We start from the raw sequence: 26,641 nt of genomic DNA on the forward strand, positions 1-26,641 counted from the left end.
TTGTTCTGTAACCATTGCCCTAAAAAATTCTCTATTTTCCTGATCCTCATTCCTATTGTCTCTTGGTGGGCTACGCTCTTGCCTGTCACCCATGGTGTCTGGCTACTTGATACAAATGTGTTCCCTATAAACAAAGCTCGCCTGATAGTGAAAAATCTATGAGAGCCAACCCTAGGTGGCTTGTGATTGTTAATCCCTCAGGATGGCAGGATTTAGTTCTGATACCAATGTAATATCCCGTGCCCAAACTGACTAAATTTAGCTCAAGGAATATTGTCAAACTCTTGTATGTTGCTTCTCCAAGCTAAGAAATTTAGAATGATATTACAATGCCTCTTACAATGAACTAATATGCAAGTGCAGTTATTTTGGTATTTTCAATACATATACATGGAAACTAGATATGAAATGCATATCTACAGCCAACTGACATTTTAACAAACAATTGACATACAACTATTATGCTAATCATATATGTTATTAGATGGACATTTCGTCAAATTAATGGTATGCAACATGTATCTCTTTTATTGAATTCATTCTCATGGGCTTACAATAATGATTATAGGAATGCCAAAATCTGATTTTGAATTATCACAGCAAAATCATATGCTTTGAAATTGCAATGATAACTACTTATAGTTGCAAGAGGAACTTGATAATAGTGATGCCCAAGAACGGAAATGAATCAAACATAAATACTGTAGCGCGACATCGTGCATGTGTACTGTAGCAACACAAATCTATTCTCCAATTTAAGCACAAATAGAACTCCAGAATGAAGCTCTCCCGAATACCAAATTCAGTGGATATTTCACCACCTCAAATGGCAACACTAAAGAGTTGACGTTCTCCAATGGCTGACTGGAATTAGAACTCTTATTCTTTTCCTTCACCCTTCTAGAAGGAAATAAAATATTATTTAATTACGTTCTCTAGAAGCTTTCCCCTTTCCAATAATTAATGCACTCTCTAGAAGCTTCTCCCTTGCAATACAATAATTAATTGTGCTTCTAGAATATTAAATCACTAGAAGCTTCTCCCTTTTCAATAATCAATGCACTCTGCACAAAATTAAATTAATTAAATATAAAGTCACTTTTTTATTTTAATTTATTTAATGAATTTATAAGAAATTAATTTCTTCTTCAGAGAATGTCAAGGCTAAGAACTCCACTAAGATGCTAAAAAGATGGGGGCATTACAAAATGATGATGAAGCTGAATTTAGAGCAATCATCAAAGAAGAGCTGCTAGAATAGGTCTTGGTTGTAGGTCATTTTCTTGAAGCAGAGATGAAGGGCCACGAGCATTGTGGGGCTTAGTGTTTGGTTAGAGCCAAGGTCAAGGGAAGGTGATAGGCCAACACTACGACAAATAATGACAAAGATTTAATACTCTATAATGAATTCAGTTTGGACTATACATGTAATCTGGGGCATGAGCTTGTGAACAGTGTCCAGGCAATATACCATCAAGGGGTGCTAGTCATGAGTTGAGTGATTATGAATGCAACCAAAACACACAAAAATAAACTTATAGCAAACCAAAGCAATTTTGGCAATAGGAATTGTCACCTCTTGGCAGCAAGATCTATTCTATCCTAATTAACTATAGGAACAAACTAGAGTTGATGATCCAAAACTAATATATAAACTAAAACTAAGAAACATCAAAACATTGCACATACTTCAAAGATCTTTGAACATTGAATAGATAATACATTATTAATTAATGATGGTCTGTGCAATGAAACAATACCCAAACCTATAGTCTCACAAACAAATAAACTATAATTTGAATCTCAATGACAATAGTATCAAACTAGTATTTACATATTAATATAGTACATAAAACATTACAAATAGAATAAAATATTGGAAACATATTAAAACATTACAAACACAATAAAATTAAACAAACAGAATAAATTATTGCAAACGCATTAAAACATTAAAAACGTAATAAAACTTCACCAAGCATTCTAAGAGTGTGCCCTTCCTCCAACTCTAGAAGTTTAATAGAACACAAATGTCTTTTGCACTGCTTCAATCATGAATGACAATATTATATTCACCAAAGATATTATAGACTTTGCACAAAATTTCTTGTTATACAAATTTGTTGTCCCCCGAGTCTATCTATCAAGTGTTGCTTATATATATATATATATGCAACCTATAACAACTACATGTGAGAATACATAATTTGTTTTCGACCATGTTTAACATGGTTACAATAACTTGGCTGGTAGCCACAAATGCAAAAAAAAGGTTTCGATGGTTACATGAGAAAGACAAAAATAGGAATAAACAGTTGTGCAACTATCTCCATTATGCAGTACACAATATCTCCATAGAGTCTTCCCTTAATTAAATACGAATGACTTGTCCAGAATGGCAATAATCAAACACTTGGAAAACAATCCATTTACTAGATGATGGAAGCAATGTCCTCTAATAATGTCAATTCTTATATGGAGGTCAATTTTTAATAGTTCTATTATAATAGCCAACAGGTGTAGATTTTGTGCATCTTGGGAGCATCCCCTCAACCACCAGCTCAAAACAACATAAGATATGTCGTTAATGAGATGTTTGAAGAAGAGATGTATTTCTTAATAATTTTGAGCTCTTGATAATTTTGAGTGCAACACCGAAATAGAGTAGGTGGATATTCGTGGAGAAATAAATTCATGTGGCAATGAATGGAGCTGAGTTGGCAAGAATTGTAGGTGACAAGAATATCTTTGTGAAGATTCATGTGAAGAATGCAATAGTAAGTATGTATGAAAGGTGACAGGAAGCTCTTGCAAAACAAGTGACAAAAAGTCCACATATTGCGAGCTACATTTTCAAAGGCTTTAAATGAAAGCACATATTAGTAAGGATAATCAATAACTATTTTTCATATTTCTATCCCAAAAACTAAATTAAATGTCACTCATACATTTTATCGTATCACTATGAAGTGGCGAAATCATAATTACACAAGCTTGGGGACGCAGGGACAAGGGGACAAAGGGGCCTCAATTTGGGGACCACGATGGGGGCAAGAAAGGGGGAAAGGGGGTATATAGTATATACTATACATATGATACTTAAAATGCTAATTATGATAAGATGTATAACAATATAACACATAAATATGAAGTATAAGTTCATCAAGATCGCTATTCCTAATTTAGTCTTATATTGCATTGAGCATTGAACAATGAACAATTAAAGAGATCTAAGTTCTAAGTTCTGACTCCTATCAAATAAATTAAATAATCAAATATTGAAGATTCAAATGCAAAAGTCATAGATATCTTTAATCAATTTAGCAAAAGTATGAGTACCATTATCTCATCAATCATTCAATGGCATTATGCATCATAAACTTAATTACATCATGTACCATCGCCCACGATATGATCACAACATTCAGTGTTCAATGTTCAATGTTCGATATTTCAAACTTCAAATAGCCAAGTCTTCAGTACAAACTATAAAATCAACAGACAAAATGTCAAGTAGCAAAGGCCCAAGGGCCGCTTCAATGCAGTAGAGGCTGCCTAGAGGCCTCTAATCATCCATGTCAAGTTGAGGCTCAAGCTCAACAAACTCATCCTCCGAACTCTTAGCCTCTTCAAGGGTAAGAGCCATGAGAGGAACACCAACCAATCCTACATCAAAAGTATTTCCATCCTCATCAACCTGTGAGGGTTCTTTTGGCTCTACATCCCATCGTGTTGCAAGGCTCTCCTTATACACATGTATCTTTCGATCTTTGATACACAAGGCACAATATACAACTACTAGCTTTCTCAGAGGTAAGTTTGTTCCTCTTAAAAGAGTGGATGAAGCTATAAGTAGACCAATTTCTCTCAAAAACTGAAGAACTAGATACCTAAGATAGCAATCAAATGTCTAGTATGAGAATCGGAAAATTGAAATTCATAACTAAAAGTAAAAGTGGAATTGAAAGTGAAAAGTAAAGGTTCTTAAGTTGAAGAACAAGAAACTTGAAAAAGGAAACAAATGGCTAGTGTGGTAGCTGTTGATTTGGGTCCATGACAATTCCACCACAAAATAGGATCCTTTTGTGTCATTATTTTTATGTCGGCCTTTGCTCTAGCTGGATAGCCCCTAAGAGTAGCAAATTTGGTCCACTCAGTGCAAACCTTCCCTGTTGTCTCAATGCCATACATCTTATCAATGCACTTGAAGAATCCTTTCTTCACCTGAAATTCAAATTTTAAAATCAGTAGAAGAAAAAATTAAATATTCATAAGTGCAAGTGTACTAAATTGATAATAGATTACCTCGTCATCATTCAGTGGTGTAACTCTCCTAGGCCTAGGCATGTAGCACTTCGGATTCAATGCATAAGAAGCCATGTGTAAGGGAGTGTTGAGGCTGTCCTATCTACGCTGATTAACAGGCTGAATAGGCTCAACATAAAATGTTAAACTGGGGTCCCTCTCTTGCACAATTGCCCTCATCTGGCCAAGCATAGCATCAATGCACTCGTACACCTCTCCAAGAATAGTTGCATCCCCATACCCCTATTTGATGACCTGGAAAATTGAAGTGATGAAAGAGATAACGTATTTTACATCACTCCAAAATATTTTGCTCTTCACTATCTCCTTCACCCTCATCCACTGCTCATGTCCTAGACCCATCCCACCTATTTCACTCATTTCTCATAACCATGAGTTGCAATGGCTCCTACAACTCAATCATTCTCTCCAAAAGAATGAAGCAGGATGCATATAATAGCCCCTCTATGCATGTAATGATGATATTGATGAGTGGACGGTTCCTAATGTCCGTCCACCCATCCACAATGATGTTGCAACCATACTCCTCCTAAACAGGCCTCAAGTTCTCCTTCTCTAAAGCAATCTTGGCATACTCTTTATCCAAGATTGTAGTCCACAATTTGTGCTCACCTGCTGGTACAAATGACGGTCCTCCTCCCCTTGCCACCAGCTACATCATCTCCTTATAATAAGGAGATTGTGTCACGTAAAGAGGTTGTCATTGGAAAAACAATATCTACAATGGCATCCTCTATCTCCTCTCTCAGGCGGGCATTAAATAAATCAGCAATGGGGTTATTTTCAAATGACACCCTTATTTTTCCCTTGTTGGATTGTGCTTCAAGCATAGCGCTAGATGTAGAAGGACCCAAGGCTACCCCTCCAAATGATGTAGGTCTCTGTTGTGGTCTAGGAGTACAAAAACATGGCTGCCCCTACTTATAAGCCTATTGAAGACTCTAAACCTATTGCCTACCAGTCAACATGGTAGGTACCTAAACTCCCAAGTCATCTAGAACACCCCAAAGCTTGGTGAACTCAATTTTGTAATGCAAATTTTTCACCTTCATCAAGAACTTGCATGCACCCACATCTTTTCCTATCCAAAAGAGGAAATGTGCATTCAATCTACTGATCCTCCCAAAACCATTCTATCCCACAAATGTTACATTTCTAGTAGTTGTTTATGCAATTATCGTTGTTGTAAACTGTGCAGGAGATTAAGGTCATAATTACTCCTAGCCCACTTTGCCAAAAGAGTGGAGGGGCAATTTGTAGCTGGTGGACCGGGTGGCCAATTATCTACTGATTGTGAATCTGTATCCTCATTCTCTTCATAATGCTCAAAATTATAATCTTCTTGGCTGCTATGAGAATGGGCCACTAAATCCATCTCATCATCACTGTGATTTGACCCGCTTGAGTCATGACCTTAGGAACTCATTTTCACACTGTGTTTCACAAAATGAAAAAAATATAAACTAAATACATGCTTTCAGTCTATGTTATGCTTCAAAATCGCAATTTTTTAAAGAAAAATCTAAGCAACAATAATTTGTAAATGAAACAAAAAAATCTACTAAAATCTAGAAATGAAATTCACCTGAGAACTAATAACTACAAACAAGAAACAAAAAACAATGATTTTGACTTGAAAAATCAAAAAATAAAATTAATAAAAATGAAATACCCTACCTTTTGCTTCACAAATCTCTTGAACAAGATGAAAAATCTTCCTTCTCTTCTTCTTGCTCCTTCTTACTACTCTTTGCCTTTCACACACTCTTCACTCAAATAATGACCCTTCTATGAGCTCTTCACTCTTCTTGTTGTTGTTGCAAAAATTGGAGAACTATGAAAATAATAGAAATGAGAAAACATAAAGATTTAATGGGAGTTCAACCTCTAAATGGGCCCCACATACCCTAGGGTTAGCAAACAATAAAAAAGAGTATAAAAAGACTTTTTTTTTGCATTTTTTAATGTCCCAAAACAGGGGATGCCTAGCCATCCCTAGCTATGTTGAGGGGCATGTTCCCGTCCCCTTGTCCTAGAAGGGGACGTAGGGACATCCCCTTGCTGGTGGCAAATTGGTGGCACCTCTGGGGATGCGAGAACATCTTCCCCTTGTCCAAGGTGTATCCCCATCTCGGGTGCGGTAGGCAAAAATGTTAGTGGCACGTCCCCGTGTTAGTATAGGTGAAATATTATGATAAGATATGAATATGGGATTGAAGTTTTATGGAAAACACTAAAATATGGTATAAAATAGGGCACAAATAGCTCCCATGAGAACGAAGAAGATATGAAGTGAGTAATGGCCTTTGACATGTCTAATTTTTTTGCATTATATATATAAATATGGATAGTAGATACTTGTTCACTTATACCACAAGTTGAGAGATAGTTTCCTGCACTGAAGTGATTTCCAGTGCATTGAGGGCTCCATTTTGTACAGGGTGTTACTCATTTTATATTTTGAAAATACATATGGTTGGAGACTATGTGTTGCTCAGTGATGTCTCTACTCTTTGGGAGTTATACTATTATTGACATTCTCTGTAATTTTTCTCCCAATATAATATAATGGGTGTTGCTTTGTAGCAGCTATTAATCCACCAAATAAAATATTTAGGCTACTACTCGAGATGATAAGACTTTTCAGTTCAATTCCAAGGTAAAAAATGTGGAACTTCATTTATGTATTTCAATGTAGATTACACTGATTAAAGAATATGAAGAATGCAGGAAACATCAAACCAATAAGCTATCATATTTTATATTGTAGCCATATATTAAAAATTTTAAAACAATGTACATTTTCATCAAACATTGAAATATGGACAACCTTTACAATGCTTGATGCCAAAGACATCAAACTGATGCCACAAACCCTTAAAAACATGTGTCTCATTCACAAGGAAAATAATTCTTGTAACTCACATAGGCTTTGAACCCTCAACCTTGCATGGCATTGTGGTGACTAAAAATGCTAAAAAATATAGTGTCAGACATTTTTTTCATTTTCTTGACTTGGTTTTTGCTTTCCTTGAGGTTTATTTGTAGGTTTTTTTTGTTTGTTCTGATAGAGATGGCACGATGTGCAGTGATGTTTCCTCAAGCAAAGATGTCACCTACCCGTATCTCTGATATTGGAGACATGTTCTGGTCCCCGAGACACATACTAGGGGGTTGAGGACACGTCTCACTACAAGCATCTTAAGGACATCCCAAATAAAAAAATTGGGAATGTGCAAGGATGTTTCCTTGCCAGACATCATCTGGATCATGCATGATCCATCCCAATGAAATTATGTAATAAAGATCTTCTCTTTAGTTTGGGCACCCCATAATAAATAATATCATATTCAAAGTGGAACCTAAGAAGAATGTGTTGAAATTGTTGCTTAAAGTAGCTTATATGGTATATTTTCAAGGATTTAGAATTTTTTCATATTCCTGCATCCTACAGCACACATCTTATTTAAGATTGGTTAATCTACTAGGGTTCTTTGTTGTTATAATTATTACGATATTAGATAGTTTCTATTTTTTCTCTCTTTCGTCTTTTTCTAATGGTCACTCTTTTTGTAATGTTTCCATAAACGCCTTATGTTCATTATGGAAACTCTCTCTTTCTCTCTTCAGAATGTTTCTATCTCTCTCTTTATTCGTTATACAAACATTCTTGTGTATACTTGTATATGATATATATATATATATATATATGATCTCTATTTAATAACAAATTCATTGTTTTAACATAATACGGTATCAAAGCAAATTCTTGGCATCTTCGCTATTTTGAAATTATTAGTTCAAAATTTTCAAAATATTTGCCCTAGCATGTTCAAAATTTGCATCCTTTTTTCTTCCTCCAGACCTGACTAGGGATTTTGTGTGCAACTTTTTTTTGCAATTTTCTTTGTGCAAAATTGCAGGTCATAAAATCGCATCTTTTCCTCAAGATTATGGGCATGTTCCTCCTTGTTTTAGAGGCAACTTTGACTTCTGGTTGCATTTTTCTTGTTTCTTATCAATGGCTATGGCATCTTTTGGTTTTCTACAACCTTATCTTTTTCACCCACGGTCTCTTTTTGTACAAAATGTGTGAGTTTCATCGCCATTTTTTGTGTTTTTTCTACTATGTTTCTACTCAAATGCAACACTGCACTGACCTTTCTCACAATTTCTGCCTCCGTTGTCTGCAATCTTCAACTAACACGAACCCCTACATGGATTAAAATCTTCCTTTTTTTTAAATCCGCACTCTAACCAAGAATTCTGCAAAAAAATTCTAGTTTTTAAATATAAGGTTTTTTTTTAAAACCCAAGATTCCTGTGTCGGATTAACAAAAAAATTGTATATTCCTAGTCAGTTTATGTAGATCTCAATTGAGTTAGTCTCGCATTTTCTGGGTGCATCATTTTTTGTGCCTGGATTTTCGAGCCAATGGAATCAAAATTTGACTGCAGATTCTACCTGGAATTTTTGAGCTCATTTACGGGTGTCTCTTCAATTTTTTTTGGATCTTCCGTCAATCTGCCTCAAAGTTCATGTCATTTCTCATATTCACTTTTTTTTGCGTCGAAAAATGTGTTATGGCATCTCTCACCAATCTTATCTTGGAAGGCAATTAGCAATTCAACGAAAAGAACTACAAAACTTGGAAGCAGAGAATGATGACAATCTTCAAGTATCATCGCCTTGAGGTGCTTGTTCTGGCTACCAAGACTTCTCCTACCACAATTGATGCTACTCAAGAGAAGTTTGATGAGCATAATTGTGAAGCGATTATGCTTATATTAAGCTTTTAGTTACTGATGATCAACTATACTGCAAGTGTCGTCTAGCAAGAAAGATGCAAAGATCTAGACAACACTAAAGGATCTCCACGAGGCATCAGATAAAAGAAGAGCCTTCTTTCTGAAGAATCAGCTTTTCTCTATTATTATGGATGAGCACATGTCCTTACAGGAACATCTTCTAAAGATTAAGGACATCAGAGATCAGCTTGGGGCCATTGGCCATAGAATGGAGGAAAAGCATATGGTGGTCATTACTCTGAAAATTCTACCATCATCCTATGAGCACTTTATTGAGACACTCAACATTACTACAACTAATGTTGACCTCAAATTTTCAAATTTGTGCACCAAACTTCTGCAACAGGACCGTTAGAAACAACAGTTTGGCAACAATGCTCCTTCATCCTCCTCTAAACAAGCTTTTTAAGCCCAATCCTTTAACAAGGATAAAGGCCCATCTCAATTATCTAATCAGTCTTAGAATGGCTCCAAGAAGATGCAAATCTGGTGCAACTATTGCCACAAATTTGGTAATGTGATCCAAGAATACAAGACTTGACCAGCGAAAATACGACGGGTTTCAACCACAAGCCAACATTGCAAAACATGCAAACCTCTCTGATCAATCCAAGGCTGCCTTTTATGCTTTTTAAGGACATGCAAATTTCTGTTTTTTGAAAATAGAGTGACCATTAAGGAAGGGTATGTGATATTAGATAGTTTCTATTTACTCTCTCTTCCGTCTTTTTCTAATGGTCACTCTTTTTGTAATGTTTCCATAAACTCCATCGATTCATTATGGACTCTCTCTTTCTCTCTTCAAAATGTTTATATATCTCTCTCTTTGTTCGTTATAGAAACATTCTTGTGTATACTTGTAAATATAAATCATTTATGATCTCTGTTTAATAACAAAATCATTATTTACCATAGTAATAATGGGATTTAAAAAAAGGTTATCTTCCCTGATTAGAGGATTCTTCATGCTTCTACGTAGTATTTTGTGGGTTTTCTCAAGAACATAAATTTAATGCTAACTTGTAAGAACCTGGAATATCAGAATCCAATAAGCCAAAACTTCAGGTATTCAAATCTGTGATGAACTGTTACCCCTTTAGTCACCATCTTTCTTAGTATTAAGAGATTAGATAGTTTATATTTACTCTCTTCTGTCTTTTTCTAATGGTCACTCTTTTTGTAATGTTTCCATAAACTCCTTCAATTCATTATGGAAACTCTCTCTCTCTTCAAAATGTTTCTATTTCTCTCTCTTTGTTCGTTATAGAAACATTCTTCTGTACACTTGTATATATAGATCATTTATGATCTCTACTTAATAACACATTCATTATTTTAACATAATAATAATGGGATTAATAAAAAAGGTTATCTTCCCTGATTAGAGGATTCCTCATACTTCTAAGTAGTATTTCATGGGTTTTCTCAAGAAAATAAGTTTAATGCTAACTTGTAAGAACCTGGAAAATCAGAATCCAATAAGCCAAAACTTCAGGTATTCAAATCTGTGATGAACTGTTATGCCTTTAGTCACCATCTTTCTTTGTAATATAAAGCTTACAATTTAAATGGGTACCACTTCCTGTAACATTTCATTAAATCAACCTACTCTCGCACATGTAAACCAAGGAATTTCTTCATAAACGATAATTTATTGATCCAATGAGATATTTCTACATTATTATAGCAGCTAATCAAAGGACTTTTTTTGGTTTATGTCACTTTGCAATTTTTTATTTGGTTTGCCTTTTTAAATGTTTACTTCATATACATGTAAAGTTTCTGCTTAGAGCCAAGCTAACTTTTACCCATTGGCTTCCCCAGTTGTTCTAATTAATTTGACTGGGCATGCAAGTTGTCAGTATGGCAATATGTTCAAGATAACTGCATCCATTTATATAAACAACAATAGATGTGAGACTCAGATATCCAAAAGAGTATACATCGGACTATTTGCTTTTTATTATTCCATTAAAAATTAGAACAGTAGTGTAAATACGTATCTCTAGCAATCAGATAGCACAAGCACTCAACTAAAAACGCCTTTAACTCATCAAGACCATATGTCCTCAATGCTCAAAGATGAATCATACATGAAAAAGTTAAGAAGGTTAATGTTATAGAGTAAATAATAGATATACCATCCAAAGAAAAAAGAGCAATCAACAGAAAGTACATCAGACAAATATAATCTAAGAAGAAATTAGTCACAGAATTAAGTCAGCAGTTGGGGAAACTTAAGAAAATTACCAAACACAGATAATGATAGAAAGGGAAAGAAAACCAAAACATCCAGTACCAAAATTAAGCAGCACAAATTAATAAAAACAGAAGGCAGTCATTTAACTAAAACCTAGCCAGGAAATTTAAGTATGAATCTTCCAAAATAAAAAAATTGAAATAAGTGCTTCGCTATAGTTGAAGAGTTGCTTCTGCCCCATAGAAAATTTAATCATACAAATTATTTATGAATAAATGATAATCAATCAGTACGACTATAACATAAAATTTATAATACAATCACTGGCACATTTGGTTAGTTCCTTGCACATAATACCTGTTGTCTTTTTGCTAACTGCCAACGCACAACTCGATGAACAATATCTTTCCGAATTGGTACATCAAATACGTCTCCAGCTAGCACCATCATACCTTTATCCTCATTATGCATGTTTGTTACTCTTTGCATTAAGTCCATTTTCTTGCCTGTCAAAATAATGACATGTATCTAAGTTCACAAAATGGGAACACTCCATATTCCCATTATCACAACATGATAGTTCTCTATTCTTACAAAAAATATATCAGTTTAGTTAAATTTTAAAAGCCTCCAGAACGAAGTGTTTTATATATTCCTACACAAATCAATGAACAAACTTTATATTCCATACAATTTATATGCTCACTTCCATAATGATCTCAGAAAAAAACTGGAAGAAGCATATAATCTGTTCCAGCCAAAGAGAATTATTTACAGTTCATCCTCCCTCCCAATAACAAAAGGCATCCTCCAACTAAACTTGAACCTTATACAGATAAAGAAGCTATTAAAAATAAAATAGAATGACAACATCCACACAGGACGGAAAGATTATATACAGAATCCATGGTCAAGAAAATGTCCGATGGTGGGAGTTTTCTTTGGTGCATAACCACTGCGGCATAGAAAATACAAGCTCGTACTGTCGAGTGAAAGGTCACTTATGTGCCATCCAAGAACACTCAATAAAAGCTCATAAGGAGGCAGATAACAAAGGGCTGCCAAAAGGTGTAATTCTGGAATATGTTATAGAACAAAAGGAAGCTAACATGAAAAGCAACAAATCAAAGACTGATTATCCTCTTGCCAAGAAAAGCTCGAAGAAAATCAGCTGGCCCACATCCTTTCATGCCAATGTCACCACCTTCTAAACCAATGAATGTTGCGGTTATACCAAAAAGAGACCCATTTGATAGAGCCTTCAAAAATGAAATCGAAGAGGTAAAATCAGAGCATTACGCATTGTATTTGTGGCAATGGACTTCTTTTCAACATGTTCCATCGCCTTATTGGTGGGAAACGGTGAATACCCTTTGCAATACACCTCCTTATTATGTTAGTCTCCAATATGAAAAAAATATGAACCACCTTATTGGTGGAGAAGAAAGCTTCAATAGAGAAATCATTCAAAGTGATCAAGATACAAGGTCGGAAAGGTTGCAAAAAAGGCCATTGAAAAATGTTATAGTTGTGTCCCCTAAACGAAGGGACAATGTTTTTGAAGATCGTGGATTGTGAGGGACAAATGAAAGATACAAATTTCATTGCCAATATCCTCAGAATCCATTGAGTTGATGTGGCCTCCAAATGTTGTTCAAATCATTACGAACAATGCTTAATATTGTAGGGCAGCTGGATCTATAGTAGAAGCTATGAATAATCACATTTTTTGGACACCGCGTACAGCCCACTCTCTTAATTTATTCATGTAAAACATTGGAGGCCAAGGAGATTCAAATATTTGTGACTAATCATCATATGTCACAAACCATATGCAAGACCTTCTCTAGGTTGGAGTTGTCATAATTTTGAACATGTATATTTATGTCACAAACCATAAACTACAGATATACATACATTATATACATTAGTTGTTCACATATGACATGTAATTTTCTGTGGCATGTTAGGTTTGTGAAACATGATTTTCATCTCACAAAAAGTCTTAAGACAGCATGCGAAGGTATGAGAGACCTTGAGTGCTATGGTCATCACCACTATGTTGAGTGTATGGAAGCAGTCAAACACAAGAGAAGCCCAGAAAGTAAGAGCACGGATCCTTGGTGATGAGTGCTGGGATTCTGCGGAATATGTTTTGATTTTCATAAAACCCATCATAAGCATGATTGGGCATCTTGATACTGATCACCAATGTTTGGGTGAAGTTTATGATAGCATTACTAGTGTGGTGGAGAAGATAAGAGCAATAATAGAGGCCAAGGAGCATGACCTAACATTAACATATTTCAAAATGTTGGAACAAAATGACCACCCCCTTACATCTCTTACCACTTGCTTTTTGTGTGTGTGTGTACGTGTATGGGTAGAAATTGTTAAGTTTTTGAGGAACCAAAATAGCATAGAACAATATATAGAAACTTAGAAAAGCATAAGAACAAATGACACAAAAACTTATCCTAGAAAAACCCTCCACTTGAGGCTGAAAACACTTAATATAGAGATCTCAAGCTTCTGATTGTTAACACTTAACAACCCAACAATTATCCTTATACAGAGTTTGCTCGCTTTGGCATCTCATAGATAATATAATCAATGAGGATGACTCAACACATAAATCTTTTGTTCTGAGATCATATATCGAAATGATCCTACACTTAGAAAAAGTGACTCACTTATTATAGCAAAAGACTTATTCTCCGAACACAAGAATAATACAACTTCATACAAAAGGTCACCATCAATTCTCAAATTAAAGTCCACTTGCAATACTCAACTAAAAAAAACAATATTCAATGGAACTCAAAAGAATGAATAGGCATCTTTTTGTTGAATACCAAAAGTCATTGTCGTTACCCAACATGAAACGGCAATAGTTACAAAGAACAAACAATTTGAACCCTCCAACAATGACATGTTCACACGAACTGGAAATGGAAACTCACAAGACTTGAGTGGAAATTTCATAGTGACTCGATGATTAAAGATTAAATTACCCTAGTTCGCCTCTTGACCCTGCCGGACCAGCCTAGGTACAAACTAGTACCTAATCCTAGTCTAGTTTGCCTGCTTGTCCGAGAAGGGTTCAAAAACCACGGACCACTAACTCGCAAGGTAGAAAAGCGAACCCAAGTGGACCATCTCCAAACAAGTTGAACTATGCACCAATTGTGACGAACTAGACCCCACGAATGTCATTTAAGTGAAGTTTTAAGGCAAATTTTATAAAGTGTTGACATCCTCCCTAAAAGTTGGAAATGAAATACGTGTTGGCTTCTAATTCTCATTTGGGTGTTCGTGTAGGTTATTTTGTCTTGAGCAAGAGCAAATAGGTGGTTGAGCAAGAGTTTGGTTGTGTGCAAGGAGTTAGAAGATTGGTTTGAGAGCCTTCTTGAACTGTTTGTGCCTCATTCCTACACCTTTGCAAGGTTACAATGAGTGGAAGAGGTAAGTTTATGTTTCATTTTCTTTTTCTTTTTTTCATTTATCTTTCATTATACAGGAGATTTAGCCATTATTTTCTAAAAAAATTCATTCTCTAGCTTTTAAGTTTTATATTGAATATGTATAGAATTTCTTGCCGTAGGAAAAGGAACTAAAATGGCATCTACCTCTTCTTCAATAGGCAATACCGAACAAAGAGTAGAACCCAATCTGATTTTCCTTTGTGGATATTGTAAGACACCTTCCAAGAGGTGGTGCATTCCGTTGGAAATGTCAAGGTTGTGATGTAGAAAGGAATACTTTATATTTTCATGCGGTAACCCATTTGTGCGGATATCCTAGAAGAAGAGTCAAGAAATGTCCTACAAAAAAAAAATGCACTCATACCAAATTAAAAAGTATTAATAAATATTCAAGAGCATGAGGAAGCAAAAGAGAGAAGAACGTAGACAAAATACCATCGATGACACTAGCAATAAAAGTAAAAAAGAGTAAGGAAATGAAATCCCCCCACAAATGTTGTGATAGAAGATTACCCCTTTTATACTATCTCAGCTGCCCTTGATTTTGAAAATGAAGCACCCCTTACACACAAAAGAAAGGAATCATTAGCAAATGCATTTCAAAATCAGAGTAGGGAAATTTTTGACATTTATGTGGCAAGAAGCTTGAAGGCAATGCGTTGTCTTTTAATGTTGCTTGTTCTCCCCACTGGAAGAAGATGTTAAGGAGTGCTAATAAAGCTCCTACGGGGTATGAAGGCCAAGGTATTGAGCGAGTATGAACTACCTAGTTGGATAAAGAGGTCAAGTTAATTGATGAGCAATTGAAACCCATAAAGGATTCATCGATTGAGACAGAGGTGACAATTGTTTCAAACTTATCTAGTTCTCCCCTTGGCCCTTCAAACCAAGCGAATTTCAAACCAGTTCTTGGTCCTGGATCCCTTTTTGGGTTCCACTTGGGTTTGAACCCAAGTAGGTTGGTTCCTCCAAGTCAAACCTAGTCAAACCATGATCGAACCAGGGCAGACCCAACTAGACCGAGTGCAAACTCAGTACAATTCTATTAGGAATATTCTATAATTTAGTGCAAAAAAAATTATTACAGAAGCTGAATAAAGATTTTTAACATTACAAATCAAAATTTGCTGAAGTTCAAATATTTATTACATCAAATTAAACTATCCCACAAGATCTGTTCTACTGCAATTTTTATATCCAATTGCCGATAATGACCCTTGTCTAAATAATCGGGAGCTTTGTATAGTGATAAATTATATTTGAAACATCAAATAACATCTTCAATAAGTGAAGGGAATTACTAGCTACTTGTTAGTTTTTCAAGTAGGATGTTATTACAAACAAACAAGTTCTTTGTACAATGAAAAGAAATAAGCTTGGACAACTTGGAAAGCAGGAATGTTATTAGTCCAGTTGATCCCAAAAACATTGACAATGTTTGTGAACCAACTAATGCCTTTGATGAACAAGAGGAAGATGAAGATTTAGATAATCCACTAGATATTTGAAACTTAGCATAAAGTTCTAATTGTTGAAAGTCTAAACAATGATACTTGAAGCCAATATTATTTTAATATTTTGCTGTTGATAATAGATATGATGCTAAGATCACAAGTTCATAGTGCTTTTGTTGTTTTTATGAAATGATGTAGGATTCTAATCTTAATTCATTTTTTTAGGCTGCACATATATGTGTGTGTATATATTTGTTTTTGTACTAACGGACCCACACCCCATTTCAAGATTTTGTTGTACTAGCGAACCAACTATTTGAACCAAACTCGAACAGGTAACTTAGGTTTCAGATCAGTGTTATACCAGTACAGGGATAATTTGGGACGGCAGGATGCCGGAGCGAGTTTCCGGGATGCAAGGAAAATGAACTCATTTTTGGGAAGGAGGGGGGACGGCCAGGGGACGGCAGCAAGGGAGGATGGGCCAGAGAGGGGTGTTGTATAGTATACATATTGAACTTGAAATGCTAGTTATGAAATGATGTTTCAGTAGTTCACTAGAACATACCAAATTAAAATACTTGAACATAGCAAAATTGCAACATGAATTAGAACCATTGGCATTCAACATAGTAATGTATTACATACCCAATAGTAATATTCAAAAATCAAAATACAAATAGAAATTCAAATACACATCCCAACGGTGGCATGGTTGCAGAATGTCAAAGGTGGGGGTGCTTGGGTACTCATGTACTCAGTGTGGGGATGTCTCGAAAATAGGGACTACAAGGTTTGGGAGGGAGGTCCGAGTCTCCAAATTACACTGTTTCAAATGGATGGAAAGATGCCAGAAATCATCCATTGATCAATTTAAAGGGGCAATTTTTTTGAAAGCAATGAATTGTAAAGGGTAAGTAAAAGATGGTCCACTTATTGCTAATATTCTCACCTCTGCCATTGAACAAATGGGTCCTAGAAACGTTGTCCAAGTCACAATGAACAATGCAAAGAATTGTATAGTTGTTGGTTTGTTGTTTGAAGAGAGATATCAGCATATTTTTTGGACACCTTGTGCATCCATTCACTCAATCTTATGCAACAAAAGGTTGGGAACAATATCAAGTGGATCAAGGAGATGTATGCAAAGATTGAGGGCATCCAAATGTTCATCACAAACCGCCACATGACAGAATATTCAGTATGTTCTCACGTTTGGAGTAAATGAAGGTAAGTGAACTAAAGTTAGTAATTTAATTTAAAAAATAAATACTATCTTAGAATTTCTGATTTTTTATTTTGTAATGTCTATTTTTTTATAAAGTATGTATCTAGTAGTTGTATTTTTTTTGCTCTATTTTATATTACAGGTTGCTATGTTTTGCATCAAATTTATTTGTCTTGAGATGATTTCTGCAAGTGAAAGAGGCACTTTCCAATATGGTAATCAGCAACAAATGGGCTATATAGGGTCAACGCAACAGTGAGAGAGCAGCCAAAATAAAGCTTAGGTTATTGGATGACTTATGGTGGGAACATGTGGAATATCTCATTAAGTTAACCGAGCACATTATGAGCATGCTTAGGTGCACTAACATGGATAGGCCTTGCATTGGAGAGATATATGATGGCATAGACTCAATGCTTGAAAAGATCAAGCAAATTGTAAAATGAAAAAGAGGAAGATCCTCAAGAGACCTTCAAATAATTGCAAGCAATTCTTGTAGAACAATGGAACAAAATGACTACTCTACATTCACTTCCTATGCATTGATGCCCAAATACTATAGCACACAATATACTGATCTACCAAAAAGGCTACCAACCTATAGAGATTAAGAAGTGTCTAATGGATACAAGGCAACATTTGAAAGACTCTTTCCTGATGATCATATGTGAGATTTGATTATGGATGAGTTCAAAGAGTTTGTGAACACAAGAGGTCTAAGTTAATGATGCTCCTCTACATTTGCTTCCTATGCATTGATGTGCATATACTATAGCGCCCAAAATACTGATCTACCAAGAAAGCTACCACCCTATAGAGATTTAAAAGTGTCTAATGGATACAAGGCAGTGCTTGGAAGACTCTTTCCTGATGATGCTATGCAAGATTTGATTACGGATGAGTTCAAAGAGTGTAAATGCAAGAGGTCTACGTAATGATGCTCTTCATCATCAGTTAAGGAAGGATGCTCGTAAAGAAAGAATGTACTAATTTGGAGGCAGAACAATAAATATTTGGGCACATATCCCAATGCAAGAAGTTTGGAAGACCTAGAAATTTTCTGAAAAACTCAGAAGGAATCTATAATAAAGACTAGATTCTGACCAAAAAATGCTGGTGAGTTGTAATAAACCCTAGCCATCTGAGAAAATAATCAAAAATAACTTAAAAATGAAGCCCTAGTAGTGGTTAGAATGAGAGAGCAGAGGTTGGAGGTCGGAGAGATTCTAATGTGAACAGAAACAACCAAAATAATGGCCAAAATGTTTAGAGAAAACAAACAGATGTTGCTTGCACTGGGTGAAAATAGCAACGGACCACAAAAATGGTCAATAGTACCAACATGATAAATTCCATTACAGCACAAAATTGATAGGAATGGATGTTGGCAAACAACATTGAGTTGAGACATCATGGGTTACAAAGATGGTAGCCAAACAATGGTCATCTTTATTAATGGTGACCAGAAAACAAGACACACACAGAAATAAGTCGTCGTTACAGAGATGGCAATCATCAAGGGGGAATGTTGCAAAGAAAGGTATCAAAATAAGCCACAAAAAACCTACAACCAAAAATCCCAGACGCCAAGAAATTAACTTCAAGAAAAATTTTGAACTAATAATTTTTGAAAGAAATTGTAAATTGTTTGGGAAAGAAATTATCAACATGGCTCTCAGAAATAATTAAATTTTCAGAAAAAAATTATTAACATCACTCAAATACCATATTAAGAGAGAAATTGATAATAAAAAAATGAACGAATTAATGATTGAACAAAACATTTGTTATACTTACAAAGAGACGAATGATGATGTTTCCATTATGAAAAAATCGTTAGAATTAGGAACTTTCTAATCTGTACAAGATTTACAATATTGACCATTAAATTATAATAACAAAGATATTGCAAAAATATTATTCTAATATTCATCATAGGTCAAAGCCATATACAACACAATTAAATGTAAATATAGAAACAACAAAACATCATTCAAATACTAAGCTGATTACACCAGTAATCAACTAAGTGTTTATTACTCCAAAAGAAAACATCAAGTTGTCAGGGAATATGACATATATTTCCTCATGTTAGAGGTAGCTACAAAGTTAGCATAAATAGATCTGATGCCACACCCCATAGAGTAACACATTTTGGAAATTACAAACTCATGTCAGAAGAGCTTAGAGAATGCATTGGGGTACCTTGAACCCTTTGTACAGCATATTCTGCCTGTGCTGCCAGTAACTCTGATGGGGATATCTGTAGATCTGTTTGTGTTGTTGAGATAAATGAGCAAAATCCTCGAACAGAAACCAGTGACCATATATTGTTCTGCATTTAAATGATGATAAATGAATCATATATTTTTCTGGAAATCTGCTGTGATAATGCTAAAGTTTGCAACAATGTAAAATGAGGATTAAGTGATAATGTCATCAAAATAGACTGTAAAATGTTTGGATGAAATATATAATAAACATATATTTACAGTTTAAAATAGCATTGCTAGAGGCATGTCAAAGGAAGCAATATTAATTACGTAGGTATCATCTTCCATGATACAAGTAGGAAGCATCTTTCTTCATATCTAAATGACCATAAACTAAATCGTAGGAACATGTTAATCAATTATTAATATATAACGACTGCATCAAGTTTTGAACTTCCATGATATAATGTCATGACTCTTTACCAAGTTGAATCATATGAATACTATTAAAATATAGTCTTTTTGAACACTAGCTTAATATAATAAATCAGTATAAAAATAAAAAATAAAATAATAACAATAAAAAGTAAAAATTCAAATTGCAGCACCAAAAATAGGGCCCATCAGTCACAATTGTGTAGGATAGATTTACAAATTTCATTTGCTCAGCCTGAACATCAAATTTTCCATATTCATATTTTGTTGTTTGAGATTCCAGCTCTCACACCTGCACAAACAGAACCCCTTGACAGCATTTTCGAGGTTGTGGCAGAAACCAAACCTTCTTCCTGGCAATTTCCACTCGTGAATTTGCAGTTCTACAGGACCTTGGACTAAGCTTTGTGAACAGGTTTGGAGATTTATTCTAAGGTCAAATTTGGCATCTGTTCAAAGCTAATTACAATCCACTGCCAGCTGGGATAGAGATCTATACTTAAGCAGGAGCCAACCTACATCCACCTGATAACACTACAGATCTACCACTCCTTACACTAAGCCGCAATATTTATGCCCATGTACCTTGGTGGCCAACAAAGGGTATCCTAAGGGACTATATGTAAGTAACAAGTTTTCTAGGAAGTCAAGAAGGGTGCTTAATCATACCTAAAATATGTGGCAGGTGCGAAAGACATTTCACTCAATCAATTTCTGCTATTAGGAGATGGTACCCTTGGAACAATGGGCTGTAACTAATATTGTCTGGAAGAGGTGTCAGGTTGTATTGCACACATACTGAACTTCTCAGGTCTGACTTTATATTGGATACATTGTGTTAAGCTTTCGAATGAGAATAACATAAACAAACAACAGATAAAGCAAGGAACACAATGACACCAGAGATACTCTGGGAAAACCCTCCTACTCAAAGGAAAATCCCAGTCACACTCAAAATTGATTCTTTATAGATAATCAAGAGTTTTAATACAAAGCTTCACAAGCTTAGATTGCAGATAGACTTCATCACGATTGTTATCACATTACATAACCTAGAAAAATTGACATCTCCTTTTGAATCACTGATCAGATGAAACAAACTGATAACACAATAAATACAAAGAGAAAGATATACCGCTTAAATATTATTCATACTATCACTGTCTAATTATCACGCCTGAATACCATCACTACGAGTAACAATTTCATCATACAATAATTACAATCCCAAAAAATCTATATAAAATGCCATGATACCGTTCATTGCAAGAGCCAACTTGAAGACGGCAGTTACACAACAACAATAACCCGATGATTTCCAACAACACTTATAATGGAAGCATCTCCTGAATAATATACCACAGTTCAATATCCCAAAGAGGAGATACGCCAACCCAATGCTGGCAGGAGACCCAGATGAAGCTTCCATGACAGTTACATACGGCAACAAAGAAAGCTCTTCGTATTACACAGCGAACAATAATTATTCATCTCCAATAAAAAACAACTCACCTTTTCTCAGAAAAAATGTTACACATGAATTGCTACCAATCATGAAATAATAGAGAAACAAGAATGACCATCGTCCAGCATACTAACTCCCAAGTGCATGACGATGATGGCAGATGTCTCTAGAGCCGTTTCATATTCTCAAAATGTTAGTCACCCACACCAAGGATGGAACCCTCAAAGACTAACAGTTCCTTCTTAAAACAGCAATATCCATGTCAATGCAGCTCAGTGACTCTTAGATGATCAACAGGTGAGAATGATATCTCACGCAGCTACAAAACACTAACACATTGCAACAGGTTCCTTTTTCAGTTTTCTTTACCAGTGTTTTAGTCAACTCAGTTCCCATAATGAGTACAGTTTGTAACACCAGATATATATTATTTCAGTTATTTTATTTTTATCAAAAACAAAGCAAACCAAAAATCAAAAAACACAGTAACTTATTATTGGGAATATCATAGAAAACAAAGATTTAGGTCACTCCCTATTGAGATTTGAAGTGATTGTGGAACTCCAGTGGATACAGTTCTACAATTTCCCGTTCCTAGAATGTGAGTAAGAACTGGTAAGAAGGAAGTGCAGTATTGTCCAAAGCTAAATTGTTTGCAGTTTTTGGAGAGTTTGGAACAAGATAATAATAAAGAAAAAGGAAAGAAAGAATTAGTGCTCTATCTCAAGTAGAATAAAACAAAACTTCAAAAAGATATTTTTTTGTTCGACTCTAGTTTATACCAAGTCTTCAATTTATTAAAGGCTGACATAAAAAGCAAAAACTTTACAGTACTCAAGACTCCAGTGTTCAAACCAGGAAAAATGGAACCCAGTGGTGATAAAGGCTCAAAATATTTCTTCAAATTCTGAAATCAATATATCAAAAAGAAACCAGAGTATTACTTGTCAAGGACTCCACGAGAGTAACAGATCTTTTTTTTATGGAAGTCCTCGATGAAATCTTTTTAGCTACTCAATACAGGAGCACGAGCCTAACAGCTGAACCACTTTGGTTAAGAGCCAAGGACTACAAGGTATCTATTCCACCGAATTCATCTGAGGCACAATCTCGGTCTCATCCCTTTTCGATGTCGAAGCCTTACACTGAGCAAGCCTTGATCCCTGGTGGGCTCTTTAAGAACCTTTCAACTTCACCGGTAGACCAAGGGACCATTGACAAGCTTTGTCTGAGGCACCCTAGGAATCCTACGGTGATAAAGTCTCCAAAGATTTCTCCATTTTCTGAAATCAATATATACAAAGAACTAAAATGTTAGGACTTGCCAAGCACTCGGACAGACTAAAATTCTTTGTCTGAGGCATGTTGAGAAGTTTGTGTATTAGACTTGCAGGCATCACAAATTCCAAGCTTGGACTTGGCAAACCTGCAGGACCACTAGTCAGCTGAAGAAAAGCTTTTAAAATTATTAAAGTTATACTGTAAAATTTCTATAATGGTAAATTAGTTCATTAGTTTAAGTAGTTTCCTTTTTGCAGTGATTCTTATAAAGAGTGTTTCTTTTCTGTCTTCTGTTTCTGTTTAGAAAATCCGCTAGTATTCTCCATTTGAGGAGCTTTCATCTACTTTGCAATTAATCAACAAAAACCAATTATCATTTCATGCTAGTGAAATTTTTATAGAAATTTGTAGATTCTTTACCTGGAATTTATTTCCAGATGTTTTTTTACAATGTTTATGAAAAATCATGGTGTTGTACCTTAAGTATTTTCAAATGTTTTTATGCTCAAATTAAAATAAAAAATTGAAGGACCTTTTTGAAGAATTCCCAGGTTTTTTAATTGAGATCTCGTGGTGTTTTCCATTTAAAAATTGCCAATTTTATCTCTTGAAAATGCATGGAGGTTTTTTGAGTTCACAGACTGAGGATTATGTGAAAGTTTACAATTCAAATGCTTTCAGTAAAGATTGCATGGAGTTCGCTAGCCCTTCTGTGGTCAAAAGTTTTTTTGCATAGTGCCTGCATTTGATGAAGGGCCACAACACCCTACCAACTCATAACCAAAAATGCAACAATATGGAGACAACGAGATGACAAAATGCTTCCCAAGCAATTTTATTATACTTGAAAATCCAATAGCAATTACAATAACATTTCTGCAGGATCTCTCAAGATCCAATCCAAACCCAAGCTAGTCCAGAGCCACACTCTGGTAGAAACCTCCAAGATCTCAACTTGTGCTCGCAAGCCACCAAGCAACCTCCTTGTTTCTAAACCGCAGCCACTAGTTCTTATCACAAACTCACAACTCCACCACAATCCTGCTGTAAACTACCTCACATTCGACACTCTGTCCACAGACTTAGGAAAACTCACTCCTCACTTCCTCCTTCTCTCCAAGCTTTTACTAAGAAGAGATCACACCTTGAAGCTTTCACACCTTGAAGCTTTACCTTCCCAAGCTTGATCAAAAATACTCATATGCCTTGCTTAAATAGGCACATACCACCCAATGCATGACTTATCCACAAGCTTCTAGAATTCCACCTACACAATATCCACAACCTTCTACAATATCCAAAACTTTCTAGTATTCCACCTAAATACAACTAAGCACCACCATGTGGCCCAATTAGAAAATTACATTTCTTTTGTGGATCACAACAAATATTAAATGCATGATTTAAGGAACTTTTCACAAACTTCTAAGATGCCACCTACACACTTCGATAAATGGAATGACAACCATTTTCTTATTTTTTCTATTTACGCCACCTATGCACCTTGATAATAGAAATTCCTTTTTTCTTTTTTTTTCTTTTCTCCTTTTTCCCTTATTTTATTTTTTTACTATTTTTCCTTCTATTTTCGTCACTCTCTCCTCTGCAATTTTTTTTTTTTTTTTTTTTTTTTTATAACTTTTCCCATGCAAGGTGCTCCTGCATCAGCATTTTTTGTCTACAAGTGCCGCATGTGTTTTCTGAGCTTCTGCCATGATTTGCAGACAGTGTTTTCCTGATGCAAAGAGTTTTTAGGCACTATTTTTTGTGTTAGTTTCTGGCGCCAAGCACTATCTCACACAACGAGGTTGTTGGAATCATATCTTTGGAGCACGACCTACATTTCTGGCACATTTTTTTCCTGTGAATGCTGCACAATTTCTCTGCTTTTTGAGCACCACCAACGACCCTTTTTACTTGACGAGAGCTTTTCTCTTACCACAGTTGTTCTGCTCACAACTGGAGTTTTTGAGCTCTTTTTTCAGCACTCAAGGATTTTGGATGCAATTTTCTGTTTCTACCTAGATTTTTCTGAAACTCGTGAATATCTGCTAGTGTTTTCCTGTGAATGCTGCACAATTTCTCTACTTTTCGAGCACCACCAACGACCCTTTTTACTTGACGAGAGCTTTTCTCTTACCACAGTTGTTCTGCTCACAACTGGAGTTTTTGAGCTCTTTTTTCAGCACTCAAGGATTTTGGGTGCAATTTTCTGTTTCTACCTAGATTTTTCTGAAACTCGTGAATATCTGCTAGTGACATGACAGAAATTTTTCTAAGCATTCAGCTAGGTTCTTCGTTGCAGGATACACCTCCTGCAGGCTCACACCGGATGTGGATGGGTTTGCAGATGTGGGTTGAGTGTGCAAAAGACGCGCACCATAGCCTATGGATGCACTAGTATGTGCAACCCCACAGATCCTGTGTGCATTCAGCCCACATCCAGGAGAATCAGCGAGCAAGATCACTTAAAGTGACCAAAAAAACATGCTTAAAAGTGTTTTTAGATTATATTTTCCTAAAGACCCCAAAACAGTTTTTTATGAGGCCATTCAACCTAAAAACCTAAGTTACCAGTTCGGGTTCAGTTCCAAGTTCAAAGTTTGAGAACTGGTTTGCAAGTTCGTCAAAATTTTGGAAAGGAGTTTGGGTTTGTTAGTGCAAAAACATGTAGAATTTGTAATATATTTATAGATATATAGATATATTAATGAAGCATGAGTTAAAATTAGAATGTAGCATAGTAGCATAAACACTTTTAAACAACAAAAACACCATAAACTTGCAATCATAAAGATCATACCATCATATAGTTCAACATCAAAGATTCAAAACATTAAAAATAAGTCAGAGGATCAAGTTCAAGTATCATTGTTTCACATTCATTGTTCAACTAATGAAATAAAAATCTATTAATATTCTTAGTTCTTCAATCTTCATCTTCTTCTTCTCTGGCAGATTTTTAACTCAGCAATAGAGCTAATGCCAATGGGATCAGCACCAGCAACAATGGTATTGGCATCAAATTTTTCATAAAATGACAATGTGAGGCCACCAAAAGCATTTCATAACCACCTTTTAGAATTGTGGACACCAAAAAATTATTAATTTTTGCGAATAAAGCACTTTATCACCGTTCGCAGGGCCCAGAAAGCATGTGGTTCAAACTAGTTTCGAGCTTGGTTTGATTTTTTTGGCCTGGTTCGCCCAGGTTCAACCTTGGTTTGAACCAGATCGAACCAGCAGGCGAAAATTGGAACCCTACCCAAATTGTACTATGGACCGGATGTGAACTTTGAACCAATTCGAACTTCTGCAAGTCCAGGGGTTCTAGGGACGAACCATGGTAACTTGGCTAAAAACATATCATTTTGTTTGTTCTTTTGCTCTCAACTCAGTTTAAGCATCTAAGGTAAAAATTTAAACCCTATTCTTTAGTCTTTTGATGATTTTTTTCAAATTTGTTCCATTATTTTTCCTTCCATTAGTGGGCGTGGAAGGAAACCAAAATTCAAAATTGATAAAGGATCTCCTTTACCTAGGCATACCACAAGGATTCCACAAGTTCCAGTAGGTGGGGAAAATATTTGGAAGTCTAATTTTTGTAATGTACAATAGAATAGCTCTTATTCTCAAGTGAAACTTTACTTCATGGGCCCTATGGGTAAAGGGATTAAAATGTGTGAGGGCCCAAATAAGATAGGATTTGTCTATCCAAATAATAGAATTCATAAAAGAACAAGAA

The 26,641-nt window shown here is 35.3% G+C and overlaps 1 protein-coding gene across 2 annotated transcripts in view; it reads right to left on the reverse strand.

Annotated features, from left to right (window-relative positions):
- The window catches only part of LOC149534189 (Ribosomal protein L4/L1 family), a 120,687-nt gene that overhangs the window by 47,640 nt on the left and 46,406 nt on the right, over positions 1–26,641 (reverse strand). For both annotated transcript variants that reach the window (XM_089804329.1, XM_089804328.1), the window contains 2 exons: positions 19,708–19,837; positions 11,693–11,841 (listed from right to left, as the gene is read on the reverse strand). In XM_089804329.1, coding sequence (XP_089660455.1) covers positions 11,693–11,841; positions 19,708–19,837 — 279 coding nt within the window. The remainder of the gene's footprint in view (positions 1–11,692; positions 11,842–19,707; positions 19,838–26,641) is intronic.

The sequence above is a fragment of the Cupressus sempervirens genome, chromosome 10 (genome assembly GCF_028749045.1).
Source record: "Cupressus sempervirens isolate cs-2001-9-10 chromosome 10, ASM2874904v1, whole genome shotgun sequence".
Taxonomy (NCBI): domain Eukaryota; kingdom Viridiplantae; phylum Streptophyta; class Pinopsida; order Cupressales; family Cupressaceae; genus Cupressus; species Cupressus sempervirens.